At 39.3% G+C, this 24390-nt stretch overlaps 2 protein-coding genes across 5 annotated transcripts; one reads left to right on the top strand and one right to left on the bottom strand.

Moving 5' to 3' along the window:
• Positions 1–3584: 3584 nt before the first annotated feature.
• On the bottom strand, positions 3585–19191 carry LOC121050475. Of its 4 annotated transcripts, none has more exons than XM_040510516.1 (8): positions 19138–19191; positions 18894–19042; positions 17908–18031; positions 17471–17557; positions 11427–12115; positions 11210–11341; positions 10972–11106; positions 3585–4271 (listed from the first exon to the last, which is right to left on the bottom strand). In XM_040510516.1, exons 5-8 carry the CDS (start codon positions 11808–11810, stop codon positions 4254–4256), a joined length of 669 nt encoding a protein of 222 aa, XP_040366450.1. In that variant the 5' UTR covers positions 11811–12115; positions 17471–17557; positions 17908–18031; positions 18894–19042; positions 19138–19191; the 3' UTR covers positions 3585–4253. The 4 variants fall into 4 exon arrangements, with proteins under 4 accessions (XP_040366450.1, XP_040366447.1, XP_040366448.1 ...); XM_040510513.1 differs by lacking the exon at positions 3585–4271 and adding an exon at positions 6947–7243; XM_040510514.1 differs by lacking the exons at positions 3585–4271; positions 17471–17557 and adding an exon at positions 6947–7243.
• Positions 19192–19547: 356 nt separating this feature from the next.
• On the top strand, positions 19548–20921 carry LOC112177934. Its single transcript, XM_024316168.1, has one exon. It carries the CDS (start codon positions 19548–19550, stop codon positions 20919–20921), a length of 1374 nt encoding a protein of 457 aa, XP_024171936.1.
• Positions 20922–24390: the final 3469 nt, after the last annotated feature.

Here is a 24390-nt window from a genome sequence, read left to right as displayed (position 1 = left end):
AGTATGAAACAAATGTTCCAGACCAAAAAAAAAGAACGAAAAAAAAAACTCAAAACAGTCAATGTTGACAGTAGGATTCGAACTTAGGACCAGCCATATAAAATAATCAAGTCCATCCGCTGCGCCATATAGGCTGGTACTAACATGATGAAACTCTTAGCTACTTCTAGGATTGTTAAGAACAGAAATTTAAAAAAAAAAATGAAAAACCCAGTAGGGCACGGGACCCATTGGGCCCAACGTGGCTCCGCCCCTGGTCACACAGTAGTAATGTTGGGAATGTAGACCACCATCAGTGAGTAATGAGCAATCGGGTTTGATATCTAAGGCAGTGTCAATCACCAGATGATCATACCTGTCACGCCCCTGATTTTACACACATGAAAATCGATATATATAACCCCATAATTATATATGCGTGAACGTCCAGTCATCAATACAAAATACCTGAAATCTTTTTCCCTTTAACTTACACAGATATTGATGCCCTGAACCCTCAAAGTTAATATAAACTCGCTCCATAGAGTTATATATTACAATGCTTACGAAATAGATTGTCAACAACAAAATAAAACGTAAATGCAGCTCAGAGTAACTATACAACGGAAGTCCTTAATCAACGGTAAAGTTACAAAAATGGCATCCTACCGTAAAGCCGCAAAGGCGCTACCTCCGCTTCAGCCCCGATTATCCTAACCTGCAGGATTAACCCCTACACCGTTTGAATAGTGTACCGGGTTGCCACACAACAAACCCGGTAAGCTTTTGCAAGCCCGTATGAGTAACTCAAACCACACACAACTCACGCCAAAAATAAGGAAAACAACTCACGCTTTAATTCCTTAAAACACGAAATAAAGGAGAATAACTCACACTTTAATTTCCTTTCAAATCGAAATAAAAGAAAGCAACTCACACCTTGTTTCCTTTTAAAACGAAACATAGAAAACAACCCACACTTGATTTCTATCAATAAAACATAGAAAGCAACTCACACCTTGATTTCTATCAATAAAACATAGAAAGCAACTCACACCTTGAATTCTATCAATAAAACATAGAAAGCAACTCACACCTTGATTTCTATCAATAAAACATAGAAAACAACTCACACCTTGAATTCTATCAATAAAACATAGAAAACAACTCACACCTTGAATTCTATCAGTTGTACCATAAGCGTACCATAGAAAGCAACTCACATCTTGATTTCTATCAAATCGTTAATAAGGAAATCAACTTGCACCTTGTCCCCTTAAAAACCATTAATAAGGAAGCAACTCACACCTTGTTCCCTAAAAATACGTAATGTCATGAGTTGTAAATAACCAATTCCCGTTACCCCATGAATTACCTATATGGCAGACAGATTAGAGCTCTAACTGAAAAACGTAACCACTCGTCCGGCCAAAGACGTGGTCACCTGATATTCTGCCCAAGGTCTTAGACCTTCGATCCTCGGGCCGCAATGTCCCTTGGAGCAAAACATTAAAGGAGTCGCATTGGACCCAAAATGTTACACAAATCACAACGCTTTTGAAAACAATCGAAATCAACATTTCCATAATTATTGTTTTCCGAAAAAGCCATAACACAAAACAATAAAAAGCATCAATTCATGCCTATTGTTTTCATACCCAAATCTCAACACTTTTCTCAAATCTCAACGCTTTTCAAAACAAATCGAAATCAATCATTTCCACAAATCATTTGTTTTCCAAAAGCCACACCCCAAAACAATAAAAAGCATCATTTCATGCATATTGTTTTCATAAATCCACAAACCACCAAAACATATATATTTCACGTAAACATATATCTACTAATACATGAATACGTATGTATATATATACATCCCATAATATATATACACACACACGTAATCATCTACTCTAAAGTGCCACTAATACCATCTATAGTTTGCAGTTAACTAAATAACTCTCAAAACAATAAGGGTATTCCCGTTCGTGAAATGAACTTCGTGAGATTACTCACCTCAGGATCCCGCTGCGTCTTCAATACAGAACCGAACTAACACTATCACCAACAACTCGTCCAATTCACTTTTTAGAAGCACCTATTCACCAATGATCTCAAATCAGTAACGATTCATAACCAATTTTAAGTCCGAAACCCCTGTTTTGAACTAAAATCCCCCAAAGTGGCGCCAATCGAGGCAAAACCACATCCGAGACCTCCCAAAGTCTCCGGAATACGCCCACGATCGATGTGACCAAACCACAAGTCGATCGGACGCTCAAATCCTCACGGATCGAATAAATTCACCGATATGAAACGGTAAAAATCCTAACAATTCCATACGAACTCCAAAATTTGCATATTATATATCGAAACGCTCGTATCAACGAGTAGAACATATATAATACCAAAAACAGTTCCTTAAGTGGCCGGAACACCGCCGGAACACCGCCACAGACGGTGGTGCACCGCCGCCGGCCAAAAACTCATTATTTCACAAAACTCCCAACATCAAAAAGCTTCATCTAAGCATGCTTGTGAATTCTCATAACTGGATCGAAGTCAGAAAACAAGCCTAAGGGATCGAAAACTACCTCACAAGCCGTGAACAGTGATCCAATCCGAGTTGATCGAAGTTTCACGTGAATCGATCCAAACAACCACCAAGGATCGATCAACGAGGCCGCTCTGAGCTCAACCAAGGAATCGTTGAAGCCATGAAGTCGCCGGAGTTGTGTTTTCCGGCCGGGTCCGAAAACACCAACCTGCACCGCCTTCTACCGCCGCTACCACCGAGAATCGGCGCTAGAGAACACCACAGGGACCACCAGACGGCGGAGACGATCCTGTCTGGAAAATTTCGTCGCCGGAGATGGCCGGAGCTCGCCAGAAACGTCGGGTCGGATCGACCGGGTCCGGGTCGGGTCAGTCGAAAAACTTCGATACTGAGGGAGCGGACGAGAGAGAAGAGAGAGAGAAAAAAGGCTTCCGGAAAAGGAAATGAGGAAATGAAAATATATTTCTGATTTTTCCTATATATACTAAAATGGAAACTTTTTCCAATAGCCATAACTTCCTCATACGAACTCCGATTCTCGCGTTCCACATGTCCACGAACTCGTAACGACGCGCTCTACAACTTTCGTGAAGGAAGTTTTCGGAGAATCCCAACGTATAAAAAGTCAACCTTTGGCAACCCCCTAAAACCATACTTTTCAAATAATTATTCGCCCGAAACACTTCCGCTCCATCCACGAGCCACGAAACGTCCAAAAATCACAATTTAGATTCCGGAAAATCCTCGGAAAATAAATACGAATTTCTGGGGCATCACAATACCTATAATTAAATCGGAAGCACAGGCTCTTTCTCTTTCTCCAGCAACCAGTGGCGGAGGCAGAATTTGATCTCAAGTGGGGCACTCAGATATTTTGAGAAAAAAAAAACATTTGAAACATAAATTATATACCAAAATTTTAATAAACATTAAAATATTAGAATAAGATTCCAGTAAAATCATTTTTTTTAAATTACATATTGTATTAATCAAATATTTTTAAATTTTAGAAAACTTTTCATGATGGGATATAAATTATCTTTGACTTTTAAAATTAAAAAGAAGTATAGTGTTACTTACAAACGAATAAAAAGTATGAAACAAATGTTCCAGACCAAAAAAAAAAAAAAAAGAACGAAAAAAAAAACTCAAAACAGTCCATGTTGACAGCAGGATTCGAACTTGGGACCAGCCATATAAAATAATCAAGTCCATCCGCTGCGCCATCTTCACCATCAGCTCCTTCTCCACCCTCTTCCTCACCATCCTCACCATCACTGTTACTGTTTTCTATATCATCTTTTCGTAAATCCTCTTGAGAATCCAACATATCTTTCTCCAATAGCTTTCTTTCCATTTCCAGCAATTCATTTTCCAGATTGTGTATCATTTCTCTCTGCAGCTCAATGACGTCCTCCAAGTTCTTTTTTTCCTTCTCAATGGTTGTAAAAACTTTCCACTTCTTCAACAATTTGTTCTGCAAGATCTGTACCTTCCTTGTTGCTATATTGTCTTCCTCAAAGGCTTTGTCCAACATCTCCCAATATCTATCATTCTGCCTTGCTAGCTTTTCATTCTCTTCGGTCAACTTCTTCAACAAGTCTTGAGTTTTCTGGTTTTCTTCTTGTGAAAGACTCATCTGAGTTGTTGCTTCTTCCATCGAGCCTATTAAGTCCTTCATTCTCTTCTGACTTTTTGCTTCTTCTTTTCGCCGTTCTTAGGTGGTTTTCTGGTGCTGTATAAAAAAAAAAAAAAAAATCACATTAAAAAGCTACTGAGATGGTTATAAAAACCTACTAACATAATTCGATTGAAAAGAGAAGCCATCAATTCTATCGACCCTTAGCTAAAAAAAAGAACGCGCCCCACGCGCACGGACCTGATTCGTCCTTTGCTCTAATCGCTACCTAACCACCCACCCAGATTCAATTTCCGGCACTGTTGCATCACCGATTGCATGACGACGAAGACACCGGTATTTCGGTTCTCCGCCACTCCCTCTGGGGGTGGTGGAAGAGCTTCGACTACTCTGATTCAGTATAAGCGCACCCGATATGATGATTCACTATGTGCAGAAAATAAGAAAGTTCCGATCGAGTCTGCACCATCTCTGGCGGCGACATCACCGGAGTCAATTCAACTAAAGCCACCTATGAGCTATGCTAGCTCAGTTCTACAACCATTGGGAGCTCGCTTATCCAACGCGATGATGGAAGAATTCACTCTGGATGATAGTGATTATACAATCACTGAAGGTAAACTTGGCCCAAATATTTCTTTCTCTGAGCGCGTTGAAGCTAAGCTTGACCTAGAATGGAATTGTGCGGTGATTGTGAAGCTTATGGGTCGCCCTAACTCTGATGATGCATATGAATTTATGAGAAGAGCACTTACCCGTAAGTGGACACTTAAAGGACGATGGCAGCTTGTGGATTTGCCCAATTCATTTTTCATTGTGAAATTCCAGCTTTGTGAAGACATGAATTATGCATTATGCAATGGACCATGGATTCTTGCAGACCAAATCCTTGTGGTTCAAAAATGGAGACCAGAATTTGACCCTTCTGAAGAGCAAATCAAGACTATGGCAGTGTGGGTTCGTATCAATGGACTACCAGTCAAATACTTCAAGTAGTACACTATGGAAAAGATTGGAAGTATGGTTGGAAGAGTTGTGAGAGTTGATCAGCACACTCTTGCACAAGCCAGAGGGAAGTTCTGCAGAGTCTGTGTGGAGATTAACCTCAATGAGCCCCTGAAACCGTTTGTGGAACTTGATGGAAAACCATTTGGTGTTGTGTATGAAGGTATCTCCACAATTTGTTTCAACTGTGGGGTTTATGGTCATGTAAAGGACAAATGCCCTTACGTAAGTGAGAATGCAGCCTCTGGTTCAGCTATTTCTGTCAATACAAAAGTGGATGAACCCATGATTACTGAGATTTCAAATGGTAGGCAAGATGATGTTGTTGTGCAGTTCCCTGTTTGCATTGAGGTGCCTATTGCAGAAAAGTCTAATGTCAGTGATACTGAACCTGCTACCACTACGGTTAAAATGGCAAAACCTAACATGGGACCTTGGATGATAATGAACTATAAGAACAGGAAAGCTTCTACCTCCAGCCAAACCCAAGCTAAGGGGAAAGGAAACTCTGGTTCTAGATTTGCTCCTTTGCAGAAAGATGATGATGAAAACCCTACAGACAATGTAGAAAAGGAGACTCCTGTGAGTAAGCCTATCTTTGGCTCGGTGGAATTTGCAAATGAACCTAAAAGTGTGAAAGTTTGGAAGCAGGTGCAGGAAAAAGCTGGCAAAATAGCTGCAAAGGAGGCTAAACTTAAGGGTAAAAGCACTGTTGATTGTATCCCTCCTGCCAATACAAGGAAAATTGCTTCTAAAAGTAGGAATCCCTTAAAGGATATTTCCAATCAGGGAGGTGGTTCCAAGGGTAGCTCCTCCTCCTCAAAATCAAAGAATATTGCTGGAAAAGACATCAAAATATCTAATTCTGAAGCCACTATGGATATTGCGTCATTTTCTTTTATGAAAGGAGTGTTCAGGGGTGGTTCTGTTGATGATCAACCTTTGTCTAGTAATATTCATAATGCCACCCTGAGCAGTTCCAATAATGTGTGTCATAGTAATAGCTCGTTTGATGCTACCTTTGGGCACACGCCTCCTGAGGAGAATATGGAGCAATTTGGAATTAATAAGGTTGGTGGTGATGGCAGTTCTTGTGATATTAATTCCCACATGAGTTTAAATCTCTCATCAAATACAGGGCAGAATTCTGCTTCCTCCGACATGGCTACTGTTGAGCCTCACCTGCCCTCTCCTGTCGGGGAGGATATGATTGTATCCTAATTCTGGGTTTATACCCCCCCCCCCCCCCCCCCTCTTTTTCATATACTTTCATGGATAATATCTTATGTTGGAATGCAAGGGGTGCAGGGAGTGGTGATTTTAGGTCTGCAATTTCAGACCTTGTTAAAATAAATTCTGTTGATCTTTTGATTATCTGTGAGCCTAGAGTGCAATTCTCTAAGGCTAAAAATCATCTTTTGAATCTTGGTTTCACTAGTTTTGAAGTGGTCGAGGCTTAGGGCTTTTCAGGGGGTATATGGATGCTTTGGAACAAATATAAAGCTCAAATTGATACGGTGGACTCTACTTCTCAATCTATTACGGTTAAAGTATCAGGGATTGGTTCTACATGTTGGTTAATTACTGGTATTTATGCTAGCCCTTGTGCGGCTACTAGACGAGGTTTATGGTCTTATCTAGCTAATCTTCATGCTACTCATCAGTTGCCTAGTGCTGTGATTGGGGACTTCAATGAATTAATTGCCTATGCTGATGGTGGTTCCTATGTAGGAAAATTTGGTGGTTTGAAAAATTGGGTTTACAATGATGCTATGATTGATATTGGATATCAGGGTGCTGATTACACATGGTCTGATGGCAGAGTTAAAGAGAGGTTGGACAGATGCTTTTGTACCGGCGAGTGGAGACTTCTCTTTCCTGAGGCAAAAATTGTTCATCTCCCAAAGATTAGGTCTGATCACTGCCCTCTCTTACTGAAGCTTAGTCCTCATACTAGATCTCAACGGGTCAATCCCCCTTTTCGCTTTCATGCCATGTGGATGCAACATGAATCTTATACGAATTTTGTTAAGGATTCTTGGAATGCAACAACCGGAGATATCCTGCAAAAAACTAGATCACTTGCTTATATGCTAGGAATTTGGAATAAGGATGTTTTTGAAAATATTTTCAAGCAAAAGAGTAGACTTCTTGCTAGAATTGGTGGTGTGCAAAAACATAGAAGTGCCAGGGATAATGCTTTTCTTCAAAAGCTGGAGCTGGATCTTATTAAAGAATATGAGCATGTTAGAAACTGTGAAAATTTGTTGTGGAAGCAAAAATCCAGAGATAAGTGGATTCAAGCTGGAGATAAAAATACTAAATATTTTCACATCACCACTAGGGTGAGGAGGAGAAGGAACAAAATTGATGGGCTTTTTAACAAGGCTGGTAATTGGTGTGATGACTCCACATGTATGAAAAACATTGCCATGGAATTTTTCCAAGAACTTTTTTCCTTCCATGAGAGCTCTGATTTGAGATTTCACATCCCAATTTTATTCCCGTCTATTGATGCTGCTTCCGTAATGGATTTGGAGAAACCTGTCTGTGCCAATGAGATAAAAGCTGCTCTCTTTTCTATTGGTGGTCTTAAAGCTCCTGGATTTGATGGCTTTCCAGCTGTGTTTTACCAAAAACATTGGAGCCTATGTGGTGATGATATTATCAGACTCGTCTCAACTGCTTTCCTGGATGGTAAAGTTCCTAATGGTTTGAACCACACCTTAATTACATTGGTTCCTAAGATTCAAAGTCCTAAACACATGCATCTCTTTCGTCCCATTAGTTTATGTAGCACTATTTACAAAGTTATTACAAAAATTATTGTGGCCAGAATCAGACCTTTACTATGCAACTGGATCAGCCCAAATCAGGTCAGTTTTGTGCCTGGAAGACACATATCAGATAATATTCTGATCACCCAAGAGATTCTACACAAATGCAGGTTGTCCAAAGGGAAAAAGGGCTTTATGGTTTGGAAGATCGATTTATCTAAGGCTTATGATAAGCTTAATTGGGGTTTTATTGCTCAAGTTCTTTTTGAGTTGCAGATCCCTACTCAGTTAGCTCACTTGATTATGAACTGCATTAGCTCTGCTAGCTTTTAGGTAATTTTGAATGGTGAACTATCTGATAGATTTGGTGCTGGCAGAGGAGTAAGGCAAGGGGATCCCCTTTCCCCTTATATCTTTGTTTTATGTATGGAAAAATTGTCCCATTTGATTCATTCTGCCGTTGAAGTTGGACAATGGAAGCCTATTAAGGCTTCACAATCTGGACCTTTGATCTCCCATTTATTCTTTGCTGATGATCTTATTTTGTTTGCTAAAGCTTCTACAAAACAGGCCAAAGTTCTCAAGCAATGCATGGATATCTTTTGTGCTCTCTCAGGTCAAACTGTCAACTTTGAAAAGTCTAAGGTCTATTGCTCTCCTAACACCAGGAAAAGGCTAGCTAAGGAGATCAGTGCTATATGTGGCTCCCCTTTGACAAGGGATCTTGGTAAATACTTAGGTATGCCTTTAATTCACTCTAGGGTTACGAAAAATACATATGCTGATCTTCTTGATAAGGTCCAAAATAAGCTCGCAGGCTGGAAATGTAAAACCTTGAGCATGGCAGGTAGGTTGACCATGATTCAAGCTGTTACATCATCCATCCCCACTTATTCGATGCAAACTGCGAAACTACCTATCTCTATTTGTGAGAATCTTGACAAGATGAATAGAAATTTCCTTTGGGGTGATTGTGATGACAAAAGGAGTGTCCATCTTGTAAATTGGGATACCATTTGTAAACCTAAAATGGCTGGTGGTTTGGGAATTAAAAAATCTATGGAAATGAACCAGGCTATGCTTGCTAAGATTGGTTGGCGGATTATTCAAAATGATAATGGTTTATGGTGCAAAATCTTCTCTGAAAAATATTTGAGGAGGGGGAAATTCCTTCATCAGGATTATGCAATGCCATCTAGGTATTCTAGCACCTGGTCTAGTGTTTGCTTTGGTGCTGCCTTATTAAAAAAAGGTCTTACTTGGAGAATTGGAAATGGGAATTCTGTTTCTTTTTGGACTGATAACTGGACTGAGTTTGGTGTTCTTAAAGATTTTGCACTGGACTCTACAATGGTCGATGATAGCATGCTTGTCCAAGATTTTTGGAGTAACAATGAATGGGATGCAACTCTTCTATATGCTTGTCTGCCAGCTGAGGTAGTGGATAAAATTTTATGCATTCCCATTGATGTTACTGGACAACAATGTGATAAGCTGATTTGGCGACACACTTCTAATGGCAAGTTCACTGTTAAAAGTGCTTATAATAGCCTTGCCTCAGTTTACACCAACTCCCAGAAGATGTGGAAGTACATACGGGCTCTTAATATCCCCCCCAAGTTAAAGACTTTTACTTGGTTATTTGTCCAAAGTCGCCTTCTTACTAATGTCAACAGAGCTAGAAGAAGACTCACTCATGATCCTCATTGCAAGCATTGCCCCGGAATACAAGAAACTATGACCTATCTCTTTAGAGATTGTCCTAAAACTGCTGCAACCTGGAATGTTATCGATGTTCCTATATCCATGCGAAGAACCTTTACTCTGGACTGGGAAGCTTGGATTGCTGCAAATATCCTTCAGAAAGGAAGTAAGTTTATGCATACTGATTGGTCTCATGCCTTCATCTTCACTTGTTGGTTTATATGGAAGTGGTGCAATAAGAACATTTTTGATAATACTTTCCATGGTCCTTATAATGCCAGAGAATCTATTTTGCAATATTTTCTTGAATGGCACAAGAACTCTACTGCCATTACCAGTCCTCCTAATTCTAGGATTGAGTTGTTGAGTTGGATTAAACCTCCCGCTGGGTATTATAAATTGAATGTGGATGGGTCAAGGTCTAGGGAGGGTGTTCTTGGCTCTGGTGGAGTAATTAGAGATAGCAATGGTCAATGGTGTTATGGTTTTATGCTCAATATTGGTCATGGCGAGGTTTTACAGGCAGAAGCGTGGGGTCTTATTACTGGTCTTCGTATTGCTATCGAGCTCCATATAGATAATCTTGAGGTTGAATCGGATTCAGCTATCCTTATCAACCTTCTTAAGAGTTCTGACACAGGGTTACATCCTCTTCGTACTTTACTCGCTAATTGCAGGAAGCTTATGGAATCTTTCTCCAACTGTTTATTCACTCACATCCACCGTGAGAGAAATATGGTTGCAGATGGGTTGGCAAAGAAAAGCATTGATCAGGATCGGGGGTTATGCAGGCTGCCTCTAATGCCTAACTTCATTGTCCAAGACGTCCTTGATGATACTAATGGCCTTGTAAGGCCTAGAGCTGTTGCCACAGCTATTTCTTAGTTCTTTCTGTTTTTTGCTTTCTTTCTGGGTCTTTGACCCCCATTGTACCAAAAAAAAAAAAACCTACTAACATAGCTATACAAAGATACAAACTTGCTCAGAATTGATTAAACGAAACTGAAAGTTTGTTAGGTACTGATTTGAATACAAAAAGCTACTCAAAAATGGTTAAAGAAAGCTACTGACATAATCATACGAATCTACTAACTCATCCATGAAACTGAAAGCTTCTGAAATTTTTAAAAAGCTACTGATGAGCTTAAAAGAAGATACTCAAACAGTTACGGAAAACTACTAAAATTTTGAAAGAAACTTAATTGGTTATAGATCACATAGGCAGAGAAAGCTACTAATTAACCTAGGCAGAGAAAGCTAGTAACCTAGGCAAAGAAAGCTACTGACAATCAATAAAGAAAGTTACTTACCCAATCTCCAAAAGTTGGAGTTACAAAGTCTTCCTCCCTCAACTCTTCATCTGATGCTACTCCTCTGTTTCTGCCTCTGATGTCATTCATTGCCACTTCCAAGTCTTCCTCTGTCAGCTTTCGGTCAAACATTTCCTATTTTTCATCAAACAAAGTACACACAATGTTAAAGACTAGAACAATATATTTCTAAACTGATTTCTTATTGCAAATTTATTCTTTATTTTTCTTTCTTTACCTCTATCTGCTCGTTGGTTAGTTTCTCCATTTCTTTGTGCAGCTCGACGAGTGACCATCTTATGAAATTTGGCGACCCTAATTCATTTTTCTTGATTGCTCCTCCCATCTTTGTCTTCTTAGCTAACCAATACTGTTACACAACAATAAGAAAAACATTAATTTTGAGGGCTAAATCTACTGATATGTTAATGAAACTAATAGTAGTGGTTACTTACCATGATTAGCGGCAAACAACCTGACAAATTGACATCTTTGTCTTTCTGCTTCTTACATAGACCATTGTGCAGGTGGTCTAATACTAAGGTTGCCCATGAATATCGTCGCCAAGAATTCAATTCGGTGCAAATTTCTACCAACTTCCAGGACAATGTAGAACCTGAGGTGCAGAACAAGAAGGATACGAACAGACTCATGACGATTAGCGATGCCACCTCACTTGCGACTTGATTCCTTGGGTCTTTCAAAGATTCGGCAAGTGCACTATCGACCATCGCTTTTGTCACTTTCTTTGCATCTCCAAAATACTTGTCGATGATGTGATTCTTCGTTGGCTTCTGGTGATGCTTGTTTAGCTCGAATGTGACACCTTCCAATCGCATTCCAAGGCAGATAGCTACATCTTCACGGGTTATTTTCAGTATCCTTTCCCCAAGCAGAAACCCTTTCTAATTGACGTCGTATGTCTTGACCATTCTATGAATGTCCTCATCTACTTTTCTGCATTCATTGTCTTTTAAAAGCCCGTGATGGAAGACATAAATGATCTCCCAGAATGGTGTCCTATTCAACCTCAACATTACATCTGGACTGATCATCCCTTTGTAGGTTTTCATCTTGTCATTGAATGACTGTAGACTTGCTCTATACTGTGGTGTTCAGTCTCTATGTTCAGCCATTTTTCCTTCTGCAAGTAGATACAAACAAAGCTACTGAGGCTACAAACAGAAAATTACAAACAACAAAAATGCTATGTTACTGTGAAAGACTATGAAACCTACTAGCAACGAACACAAAATCTACTACCATAAACTATGAAACCTACTAGCAACAAACAAAGCTACTAAGGCTACAAAAGATACAATAACAACAAAAAAAGCTATGAAATGTTACTGCAAAAGCCCACTAGCAACAAACACAAAATCTACTATCATAAACTATGAATTCTACTAGCAACAATCACAGAATATACTACCATAAACTATGAAACCTACTAGCAACAATCACAAAATCTACTACCAGAAACTACGAAACCTACTAGCAACAAACAAAGCTACTAAGGCTACAGAGAGAAAAAACACAAGAAATGTTACTACCAGAGAGAAAGCACCGACGGAGTTGAGATAGAGATAGAGAGAGAGGTGCCGACGGAGAAAGCTACTGAGAGAGCCGACGGAGAAAGCTACTGAGAGATCCGACGGAGAAAGCTACTGAGAGAGAGAGGTGCTGAAGGAGAGAGCTACTGAGAGAGCGCCGCCGACGGAGAGAGCGCGGCAGTGACAAGTCGAGTCGAGATCGGGATCGAGAGAGAGAGAGAGAGAGAGAGAGAGAGAGAGAGAGAGAGGCGGTTTCTGATTCCAAATGACCTAGAATGTGAAATTGGGTCTGTTTAGATGCCAGTGGCAGAGCTATAATTTCTTTTATTTTTAATGTTTAGAATTTAACACCATTTCTAACCTAGTGGCGTTATAAGAAAAAGAAATATTTGGTGGCCTTAAAGATAAACAAACATTGAAATATTCACTTATCTGTAATTTTCTCTTATTACTACTATCCTGAAAACCAGGAACCCTCTTTGAAACTAACAAGAAAACTAGAATCATTGATGGGTTTATTCATGTATACACCATGTAGCAGTTTCTCAAAAAAAAAAATGTATACACCATGTAGCCTAACCAAAACTCCTCCTTTGTATGAAACAAGCAACAAAAGTGGTATTTATTCAACTCTCAAGTTCTCAATAAGCCATTTCCTGAACACTACAATGTTGTAGTAGCGAAAACTGCGGAGCCCTGGTCTAGGGTTTTCTAGATTTCTGTAGTGCCGCTGGGCGGCTTCAGCGGGTGCTCTGTTCACCTTGTTTTTATCCCACAATGAATATTCTGATCTGGAACTGTCAAGGTATTGTGAATAGAAGAACTAGACATGCTCTGAAGATGTTAATTCAAAAGCATCGCATCAATCTGGTTTTCCTCAGCGAAACTCATTGCACTAAGGAACAACATCAATCTCTTAAGCGCTCTATTGGGCTTCCTCATATTGCTCACTTCGCCCACGTGGAGAAAGCAGGGGGTCTCTCTTTACTCTGGGATGACTCCATCTCGGTTAGGGTTCAAGACGTGGAGCGGTATTATATTGATGCCTATATACAAGCTCCTAACGAGGTGGAGTGGCATTTCAAGGGGTTTTATGGACATCCAGAGACTGGACAACGTCACTTGTCGTGGAATATGTTACGATCTCTAGCCCGAAATCCAGGGGATCTTTGGGTAGTTGCTGGTGATTTCAATGAAATATTGGAGTTGGGAGAGAAGTCAGGAGGCAGGGTGCATAGTCAAAGACAGATGCAGGCGTTTCGGGATGCCCTCTCGGATTGTAACCTGAAGGATATGGGTTCTACTAGAGGATTGTATACGTGGTCTGATTTGAACACATAGGAGATGCTGGACAGGGGCACCTGTACCCCAACCTGGATATCGGAATTCGGTTTTTCACGTGTGGTTAATCTCCACCCCAGTAGGTCAGACCATGTACCCCTACTCTTGGAGGTTCGTAAGGAACAAATGTGCCATGATAAAGTCCGATGTCAATTCCGGTTTGAAGAGATGTGGTGTGCTCATGAGGGCTTCTCGTCCAAGGTGGAGGAGGCTTGGAGTACTCCTTATGGTGGGGAACCTATGCTCCAACTGTGCCGCAAAGTTCGGGGATTAGGGACTCAACTTCTGGATTGGGACAGAACTGTTTTTCGTAGTAGAAGGGAGGAGGTGGAAGGGGTGAGAGCTCAGCTGGGTGCTCTTTTGCAGAAACCTTTTGACCAAAATGATAATGTTCTCAAACTGCAGTGTTCGCAACGTTTGAATGAATTGATGTCCATCGACGAGACTTATTGGAGGCAACGTTCTAGAGCAATTTGGCTTAAGGATGGTGATTGGAACTCCAGATTTTTTCACACGAAAGCTTCAAATAGGCATCAAAAAAATAAGATCAAGGGTCTTTTCGATGAGAATGGGATATGGCAAGAGTATAAAGCCGGTATAGACGGGGTCGTGGTGGATTATTTTCAGAATATGTTCAGTTCCCAACCTTCTGATTTGGAGGCTCAAGACTTAGTTCTTCAGACTATTGAGCCTCGAATCTTGGAAGCTATGAATGTGCTTTTATTGGCTCCATATAGTGTGGAGGAGGTTCGTACTACTTTATTTCAAATGCACCCTTCAAAAGCGCCAGGGCCAGACGGTCTCTCACCTTTTTTCTTCCAGAAATATTGGGATCTTGTCGGACAAGAGGTTAATAATGCGGTGATTTCGACGTTATCCCACTTTGAAATCCCTCCTGACTTGAATTACACCTATGTAGCTCTTATTCCAAAGATCAAGGAAGTTGTGACTATGTCCCATCTTCGACCAATTTCCATATGCAATGTCATTTATAAAATAGCATCAAAGGTTATTGCTAATAGGCTCAAGAGCTTTTTGCCAGATATTATTTCCCCTAACCAAAGTGCGTTTGTTCCTAATCAGTTGATCTCGGATAATAGTCTGGTAGTGTCAGAGCTAGCTCATTACATGCACAAGTTGAGCCGTGGTCAAGAAGGCTTTTTGGCTCTTAAACTAGATATCAGTAAAGTCTACGATAGATTGGAGTGGGGATTCTTGCAGCGCATCATGCTTAAAATGGGGTTTGCTGCTCAATGGGTGGATCTTATCATGTCATGTCTGTCTACGGTACGATTTTCTTTTCTTGTTAATGGCACACCTAGAGGTTATGTTACACCGCAGTGTGGGTTGAGGCAAGGAGATCCCTTGTCTCCCTATTTATTCTTATTATGTGCAGAAGGACTCTCTGCCCTTATATCACATGCGGTGTCTACTGATCAATGGTTGGGATTACGTATTTGTGATGGTGCTCCTACTATTAGTCATCTTTTGTTTGTTGACGATAGTATGCTTTATTCCAATGCAACACCTCAAGATTGTCTTATGGTACGAAATTTGCTAAATATTTATGAAAGAGCTTCTGGGCAACAAGTGAATCTACAGAAGAGTAATGTTGTCTTCAGTGGAAGTGTTTTGCCACATATGAGGGACAGTATGGCCTAGATTCTGGGAGTTCAGGTGATGGATAAGCATGAGAAGTATTTAGGGATCCCGACCCCTGTTGGCAGGTCTAGATCTGATACATTTGCCTATATTAAAGATAACTTGTCCAAAAAATTGACAGGTTGGAGATCTAAATTACTCAGTGCTGCAGGTAGAGAAATTCTAATCAAAGTGGTAGCTCAGGCAGTACCGTTATACACAATGAATTGTTACTTACTACCTCAGAATCTTATTCAGGAGCTTCACCAACTGTGTGCCCAATTTTAGTGGGGAAGTATGGAAGAGAAGAAGACAATGCATTGGAGGGCTTGGGATGAGCTTTGTAAACCTAATAGTTTGGGAGGTATGGGTTTTCGACATCTTTTTGCTTTCAATTTGGCGATGTTAGCTAAGCAAGGGTGGCGGCTACTTCAAAGTCCTGATTCTTTGATTGGCCAACTTTTCAAAGCTCTATATTTTCCCCATAGTACTTTTTGGGAAGCTAATCTAGGCATACAGCCTTCATACACTTGGCGGAGTATTTTACAGGGTCGTGACATTCTTAAAGTTGGTATTAAACAACATGTTAGTAATGGTTTCACTACTAATATATGGCTGGATCCATGGCTAATGGGAGAGGATTTGAGTGCTTTCTTCTCGGACATAGTGACTACTGTAGCTGATTTTCTCAGTTCCCCGGGTATGTGGAATGCCACCCTATTATCAGAACTGTTTCCTTTTCACATTGTTCAGAAGATCCTTTCTATTCCCCTTAGTCCCCGGGAATCATGAGGATAGGTGGATTTGGGATGGTGATAAAAGAGGTTGGTTCACGGTTAAATCAGCCTATCATATTGCTCGGGATCGGATTCTTTAGGATTCGTCCACACCTAATCCAAGTGCTGCACTTTGGCGTCAGTTGTGGAAAGCGCCAGTCCCAGGTAGTTTAAAGATCTGTGCATGGAAAGCAGCCTCCAATGTTCTTCCTACTCGGAGTAGGCTTCGTGACCGTGGTATTGATTTAGATACCCAATGCCCTCTCTGTGATGAAGAAATAGAGACTCCTTTGCATGCGGTTCTAGATTGTCCCCATGCCACTAGTTTGTTTCAGGGTGCCAACCTCCCATTATACACGGCCCCTACAAGTGTTGCAAACTGGCTTTTGTTGGCCTCTTTCGTCGAGTCCTCAGTCTTTTGCCTATTACTTGATGATTTTGTGGGCTATTTGGAGAAATAGAAACGCTAAAGTTTGGAAGGGTGATTTTAAACAAGCGTCTCAGATTGTTCCAATGACTTTGGGTTGGTTGGAAGAATTTAAAGCTGCTCGTTCTTCTACCCAGTCGGGTTTGGCTGCTAGGCCGGTTCATAGGTGGACGAAACCTCCTTTGGGCTTCGTTAAACTGAATGTTAATGCTACCTTTGATCAAGGCTCAGGTCGCTCGGGGTTAGGTGGGGTGTTTAGGGACCATGACGGGCATGGGTTTCGGCACTCTATCACGTTGGCTCAATCAGCTCGACATGCGGAGCTGCTCGCTCTAGTTCTAGGAGTGCAGCTGGCTGTTGAGAATAATCTTACCCCCTTGATTGTGGAAACAGATTGTTTTGATTTGGTGTCCGGATTAGCGTCTGCTGCACTAGATGGGTCGGACCTCGGCTTCTTGCTGGAAGATTTGCGGGTTTTATTGCATGAGGCGTTGGGAGCTCGTGTCCTCAAGGTTGGAAGACAGGCCAATGGTGTGGCTCATGTCTTGGCTCAGGAGGGTAAGAATGTTGATTTTCAAATAGATTTCTTTTCATATCTTCGTCCGTCTGTGGAGGCTATATTAATCTCTGATTGTAATGATTCTCAATCAATGAATTAGTCTTTCATTCCCCTCAAAAAAAAAAAAAAAAAAAAAAAAAAAAAAAACATTGCCTGAAACCTACTGATTCTCTTTAAATGAAAAATTAGAATTATAACATACCTCTTGGCAGCTTCTACCACAGAACCAAGACTCGAGTATGGCCTCTAGCTAGATAAATGCATTTTTCTTTCAGACATGCCCCATGATCTGTTATTAAAAGTTAAAGTCCTAAGGTAAGGTAGACATCCAACCTCCAGTGACCCAAAGGAAACGGTAATTTTGACTCCAGAATAAGATGTTTCACAACTATGAATACTGAAAGCATGGGAGTAAACCTTGCATAATCTGGTAATATGGATCTCCACCTGGTTACTAGTTCAACTCGATCACTTCCAAAAATTTTAATGTCATCAAGTAATGACGAATTCATTATTCAGTTTTTCGGTTTTTTTTTTTTCCTTTTAAATTTTCTTCTTTGATTCAGTTGCCTTGGAAAAACCTAATTGGCCATGCTATTTAACTGTATATGAAAGATAATCTAAAAACAGGAAACTTACATCTCCCGCTAACTCTGTGAACATATAAATCCATCAGAAGCAGTTGAAGCCTCCTTATATACATTGAAATCACCAAATATCCAAAAGGTGCAGTTTTGGCAATACCAGCTGCCTCAAGACGCTCCTGGAGTTGAAAACCGCAAAACAAATCATTGTTTCACAGAAGTAAGAATCTCCAAAGAAGAAGATGCATTCAACCAAAACACTTACAAGTATGCAGAAACAAAAGGTATCAAAGTTGATCTCCTGGAAGTTCAGAAACAAAATGACAGATTTCTAAAAAGAAATTCAAACCATAAATGATTAACATGATAACCTTTCCTCTCATGAAATCGAGACATAACATGAGAAGAATGCTGAATACTCATCACAAGTGGACAGAGAATGGCGCATTTGCATACAGATGTAACCCTTTACATAAGTTTAGGCCTTGACCAATTGCAGCATTTCAATTCAAAAGCTGCAATTGAAAGTTGTAAAGAAATACCTAGTTGGGGAAGAACCGAATTAGAAGCGTACTTAATTACTTGTATAAGGTAAGTTAGAGACACCAAAATGGTCTGAAGGAAAAAAAAGGAAAAGGAAAAAAAAAAGAAAAAAAAAAGGTAGTTCCTATGAAGGTACAGGGCCACTTAGTCTAACCATTGTGTCTATTTAACAATGAGACCAACTTGTTCGAATACACAGCCACATCAAACTGTATAACCTTTATACTATGATGTGAAATTTCAGATTGATGTTGAACATATACTGACCTAAGAATAAGGGAAAAGAAGATGTTTCCATGAACAAGAAAGAAAAAGACGTCAACTCCAATTGCATTACATGCAGCATAGCTAACACATGAATATGTGGAATAGAATATGATCAACGATCAGTAATCTGTCACGTATATGTAATTCATCATCGCTAATGCTTCATTGCAAGCATTTCTAAATCAGTGAGTTCGCTGAACTTTGATAAGGAGCATTATTTCATGTATATACCCTTTACATAATGCATTAGCCATTCAGCTTCATTTTCGAAAACCAATGTCTGCAGAAGCTTTGAGTTCAAGATTAACACTGAAAAGGGTTGGCCTGCTGCAAATTCTCAAACTTCTACCCGAATCCAAAGCTTTATTAAAGACCATTCCCTAAAATTCCATGTAGTCCTCAAGACTTGAGATCAACTACATATAATAGAATCAATAACCAAAAAATAATACACATCAAATGTGCAAAAGCGAACCTGCAGAGACTTATTGATAGCAGCAACATAAAACATTCAGTTGTGGAGAATCTGCACAATGTCAAAAGAGAAGAAGATGAGGCAAAAACAAAACAGAGGTATATTCTAAATTGGTAAGATATATATATATAATTTTTTTTTTTTTCCTTTTTTTCTTTTGGGTTTTGGAGTTTAAGGAACAAACACTACAACACGGCACCGAATTTTTAGTTAACAGAACGATAGCAGAAAAAAACTTCGCCGCTTTTTGTGGAAGAGAAGAGGCCGAGTCATTGGGCCCACTTTGGTTTTGGTTTTGGTTCGTTGCCCTACTCCATTGTGTAAACCCAAGCTAGCTATACTATATATAATCATATATATATAGAATATCTCTAGGGTGCTAAGTTTGATATTTGTGCCGGCAGCCAGCCATGAGCGGTGGTGGTGATAGTTTTCCTGCTGCTTCAAAAAGAACTTTCTTTCGAGCTCTGAATGGTACTAGTATTGATAATCTCCCCGATGAGGTATTGATTGAAATCCTTTGTCGACTTCCTTGCTACAAATTCGTTTCTCAATGCAAGTTTGTGTCCAACCGCTGGTGCACTCTCACATCCAATCCTCTCTTTATTCGCCGGTTTCTAAGTCTCCAAAGTGATCGTAAGACAAACCGTACCCTGATAAACAGAAGGGGAGAAGAGTTCCTTAATAGAATGTCTTCGTCCTCTCAGCCGCTAAGTCCATTGTTCAAAAGAATTATGAGTTTCCATGGTCTGAAAGAAGAGCCGGTCGTGGAAGGTACATATAATGACCTAGTTTTGTGCTGCGCAAGCAAATATGAACAACGTGATTACTACATCTGCAATCCATACACAATGCAATGGCTTCCTCTTCCTCCCCCACCTCAACTAGTCCATTATGCGCCGGTGGGATTTACCTGCGATCTTCGCTATTATAACTGCAACAAAGAAAATGAGGTCCAGCTTAATGCCGAGTATCGGTGTGTTGTAGTGAGATTGATCTTGCCTTGTGGTCAGCGATTTTCATGCAAATTCAAAGTGCAGCTATTCTCTTCCGAGACTGGTGAATGGAAAGAGTCAATTGTATCATCCCCATCGCCTGTTGGTGTTGAGATTGCTATCGATCGTAAGGTAATATCACCGTTCGCTTACAAGGGAATGCTATTTTGGGGTGATTTTGGCTGTGAACGCCGTTTTCTTATTGGATTGGATCCCTTCATGATCAACAGCACTATTAGTACTAATGGTGGTGATACAATTGATCACTATAAATGCCGTTTTATAGAATTCAGACATGACTTTTCTCCCCCAGTGAGGTGCCTGGGTGAGTACAGAGGTTGTTTGCGCATGGGCAGCCCCAATAGTGAAGGTCTTTTTACTTTTCACGATTTGACTGAAGAAGAAACGCATGGTGCACGACGTGCAATTGTGAAATATTTGAAATTGGAAACTATAAAGAACTTTCACTTCATGACCACTGCAATGTATCATGGGCATTACTGTTATTTTCAGGTGCTGGCTATTGATCCGAATAATGAAGATATCTTGTATGTCCAAAAACTTGATGATGAATTAGATGGCAAGCAAGACGGAGACATTTTCAGGTGCAACATTACTACAAATGGGTACTCCAGGATAAATTGCTTCCCGATAGATGAAAAGCATCGAATTGAGTTGTCGTATGTCCACTTCCCACTTGTTGTGCCATGGTGGCCGACACCACTTCCTAGACTACCACAACACATGCGCGCAGCCCACCTGAATCCTCAATCTTCATGGAACCCTTGAAAAATGGTGGATAGATGGATGGTGAAGCACATGATTCTTGGTTTTGATTTTGTCTCCTACAACATTAGGTGATTTATGTGTCAAAAAAAAACAATGACCTCAAGATTTCTAACTCTGAGCACATTTCAAAAGGTAATTTTTACTTTGAGCACATTTCAAAAGGTAATTTTTTGTGAAACATCGGGACCAAAGTTACAATTCAATAGGAATATGTACTTCTATACAAAGAAGTCATTTTAGCTAGTAGATTTTTTGCTAGAGAAGTTGTTTTTAATTGTTTCACTTGTTTTGAACTCGAATTTTCTCATAAAGATTATGTTTTAATTTTGTGCAAAATTGAGTTGCTTATTGGCCCAAAGTGCTTTCTCTTTCTGGGTTATAAATGCTGTGGGGTTTAACAGTGAAGCAATCAGTGGGATCACATTGGTTTTGGGTGTAATTTTGGTCTTTTTTTGGTTACTGGGGAAAACTCAAATAGAATGCATCGAGTTATTGTGTACCGAGTTGAGTTTGAGTATGTGAATTAGTTTGGATTTTTTTGATGGTTTTTAGAAGGCAAAGGATGTGTAAGATTGTTTATATTATTATTATTTTGTTTATGTTTTTTTTTTTTAGAATACAAGGTGTAAGATTGTTAAGGTGTTTAGCATTAAAAACAGAGGAGATGTTTTTCTTTAAAAACAGAGGAGATTTTGTGTATAATGTAACTTGGGCAATGAAATTTCGTCCTCGAATTTTAAAGTAAGTTGATGGCAATAACGAACAAATAGGTTCATAATATAGGGGCGGTAACTCATGTTATTCTTACAATAACCAAATGTTAAACGAGTAATATGGTTGCATTTGTTTGGCATGCTTGATTTGTTTTGGCAGGACTGTTACACATTCTTACCAAAACGTTTATATTCTTTTGTTAAAATCTATCCAAGTGCAGGTGATGCTATCCAAGTGCAGGTGATGAAATCTATTTATGAATCACCCAGAACAAAATCGCCTTTTATATTATTAGAGTATGAATGTTTAGTCCTAGTTTATTGAACTCTGACCAAATAATATGGTCCAATTCTCTCAACTTCACATATAACACAGTAAGACAATATCTCTTGTTTACCAACTCGACTGTGACATTTAGACTGATTAATAATTCATCGTAGAAATCATAGCAGCTACTATAGTACAAGCGGAAGAGAAGGTCTCTACCTTCATACCCACTTTTTAAAGGACAAGCGCGCAATTTAACCCTATAAAATATAGTTGTCAGTATAGAATAAGTAGGGATCGTTCTAACTGGGGATTGAGAGTACACTTGTAATTGCAAAAACAAGTAAATAATTAATAAAATAAGAAGTATTATTTACAAAAATAAAACAAAGAATGAAAATATATACAAGTAAACACAAATAGGGAGTTTTAGAATTATTAAATCAAAAATTAAAATAAATAAAATAAAGAAAATATAAAAACACATATACAAGGGTAGAACGTAAGGAATAAAAAACAAAACCACATCCATATGCATGAAATCCAATTATAATTCCTATAGTTGATCTTCTATGTCATGAGAAAGAAGTTGACCATGTGAAACATTAGTAAACAAACAATTTCTCATATTTTACTTCCTTCAATATTTAATCTAAGTGAAAGCACCTAAATTAAACCTATTGAACATGCAGTCATAGTCTAGAAAGCTAGCTACTCAAGAACACATTCAACGCATGAAGAACAAAGAAAGGATGTCAACCAAAGTGCACAACCTAGTATGAAAAAGTTCATCTATTTGCAATCCTCCTTAATTGATTCCGACTTTTGTCCAAAGCCTTTACTACTTAAATCTAGCTCTAATTACATGCATATATCCTAAGTTGGCTACCAAAGAACATAAACATGCAAAAGTTTTCTGTAATACAAAATCAATTAAGCAATCTCACATAAGCAACATATAAATCAACATAAAGAAATCACAACTTTATTTCAAAACATATAAACGGGCTTTAAACTTTGTCCTTAACGTCATGTTAACTAGAATTCATAACTCTACGAATCAAACAAAGGAAAACAAAAGAAAGTATGAAATACACCATGAAAGATGGATGATAAGCCTTGAGACGAAGAACTTGAAGATCCTTGAAAGCAAGCAATCTTCTAGGGACGACACAAGGGTGGATGATGGCTAAGATCTTGATGTATTGCATCACTTCTTCTCCTCCTTGGTTGAGACGCAGAGCTTCTGAACACTAGAGAATAGAGAGAATTTTTCTGATGTTTATTTTCTGAGGGAGAGAGGTGTGTTGTGGTGTAGCATAGGGGGGTTTATATAGAGGGACGGCCAAACTTCATGATCCTTCTTTTAATTTCCCAAGGAATTAATCTGATAATGCCACGCAGCTTCGACCAATCACGTAGCGCCACGTCAGCTCTGTTGTGTCATCCAACTAATCAAAAAGCTCCAAAATAACTCCCTAATATATTGATTTCCAATTATTTAATCTGATTTTATTCATAAATTTTGGTCAAATATCTAGGCATGAACCTAGACAATATATCTGGACGCATTTTGAACATTTTCTCCCTTAAATCTCTCCATGGCTTTATCCTTAATGTCCTCCCCTTCATTTTCTCTTGATTTTCACATTAATACTGCAAATTTTAATTCCTTAATTTCGGCCAATATATCTCGAGGGAATTGAGGAACGAATCTGGACTTGTTTCAAGCCTTATCTTTGTTGCACAATCCTTGAAACTCTCCCAAAATTTTCTCAACGTAATCTCCTTGATTTTCACATTGTCTCCATCATTTCCCATGGCAAAAATCAGATTTAATCTCCCAAAATATCTCCAACGTCATCTTCTCTTAATAATTCACGGCAATTAAGGATTTATTCTCCAAAAATCTCTCTTTGACGTCCACAAAACCCTAAATCCAATGGGCCTTCTCCATTTGCCGAAAATCCAAATTAATCTAGAAGATTCTTGGGCCTCCATGTGTCATCTTCAAGCCATGATGTCTCCTAGTGCCTCCAGGACTCTTCTCTCAACATCATTTTTCTTCATTATTTCGACAATACTTCCTGGTTGGCTTAGGAGTCTTGCTTTATTTGCTCCAAAGGACTTGAAAATAAAAACTATTACTAAAAATAGAAACTTCCTAAAAATAGTAACTTTCCTAAACAAGAATAATTCATTTAAGGAAATAACTAAGTAAATATGAAGAAATAACACTTAAAACGTCGCATTAAAATGCTCCTATCATTTCAAAAGATACTTTTCTTTTCTTCCCAATTTCACGATTTAAACAGATCACAGTGCAATTGAATAAGACCTCATCAATTGCACACGAGTACCGCCCTTTATGGTGGGACAGGGAATGGGAGAAAAATATGTACGGGAGGAGGCTAAGCTAGAGGGCAGGTATGGATGATTACTCTAGCTACTTATATCAACTTCTTCCTGAACTTCAGTAACATACTTG

This window comes from Rosa chinensis, chromosome 7 (assembly GCF_002994745.2).
Source record: "Rosa chinensis cultivar Old Blush chromosome 7, RchiOBHm-V2, whole genome shotgun sequence".
In the NCBI taxonomy this organism is placed as follows: Eukaryota; Viridiplantae; Streptophyta; class Magnoliopsida; order Rosales; family Rosaceae; genus Rosa; species Rosa chinensis.
This window is presented reverse-complemented; position numbering and strand designations above follow the sequence as displayed.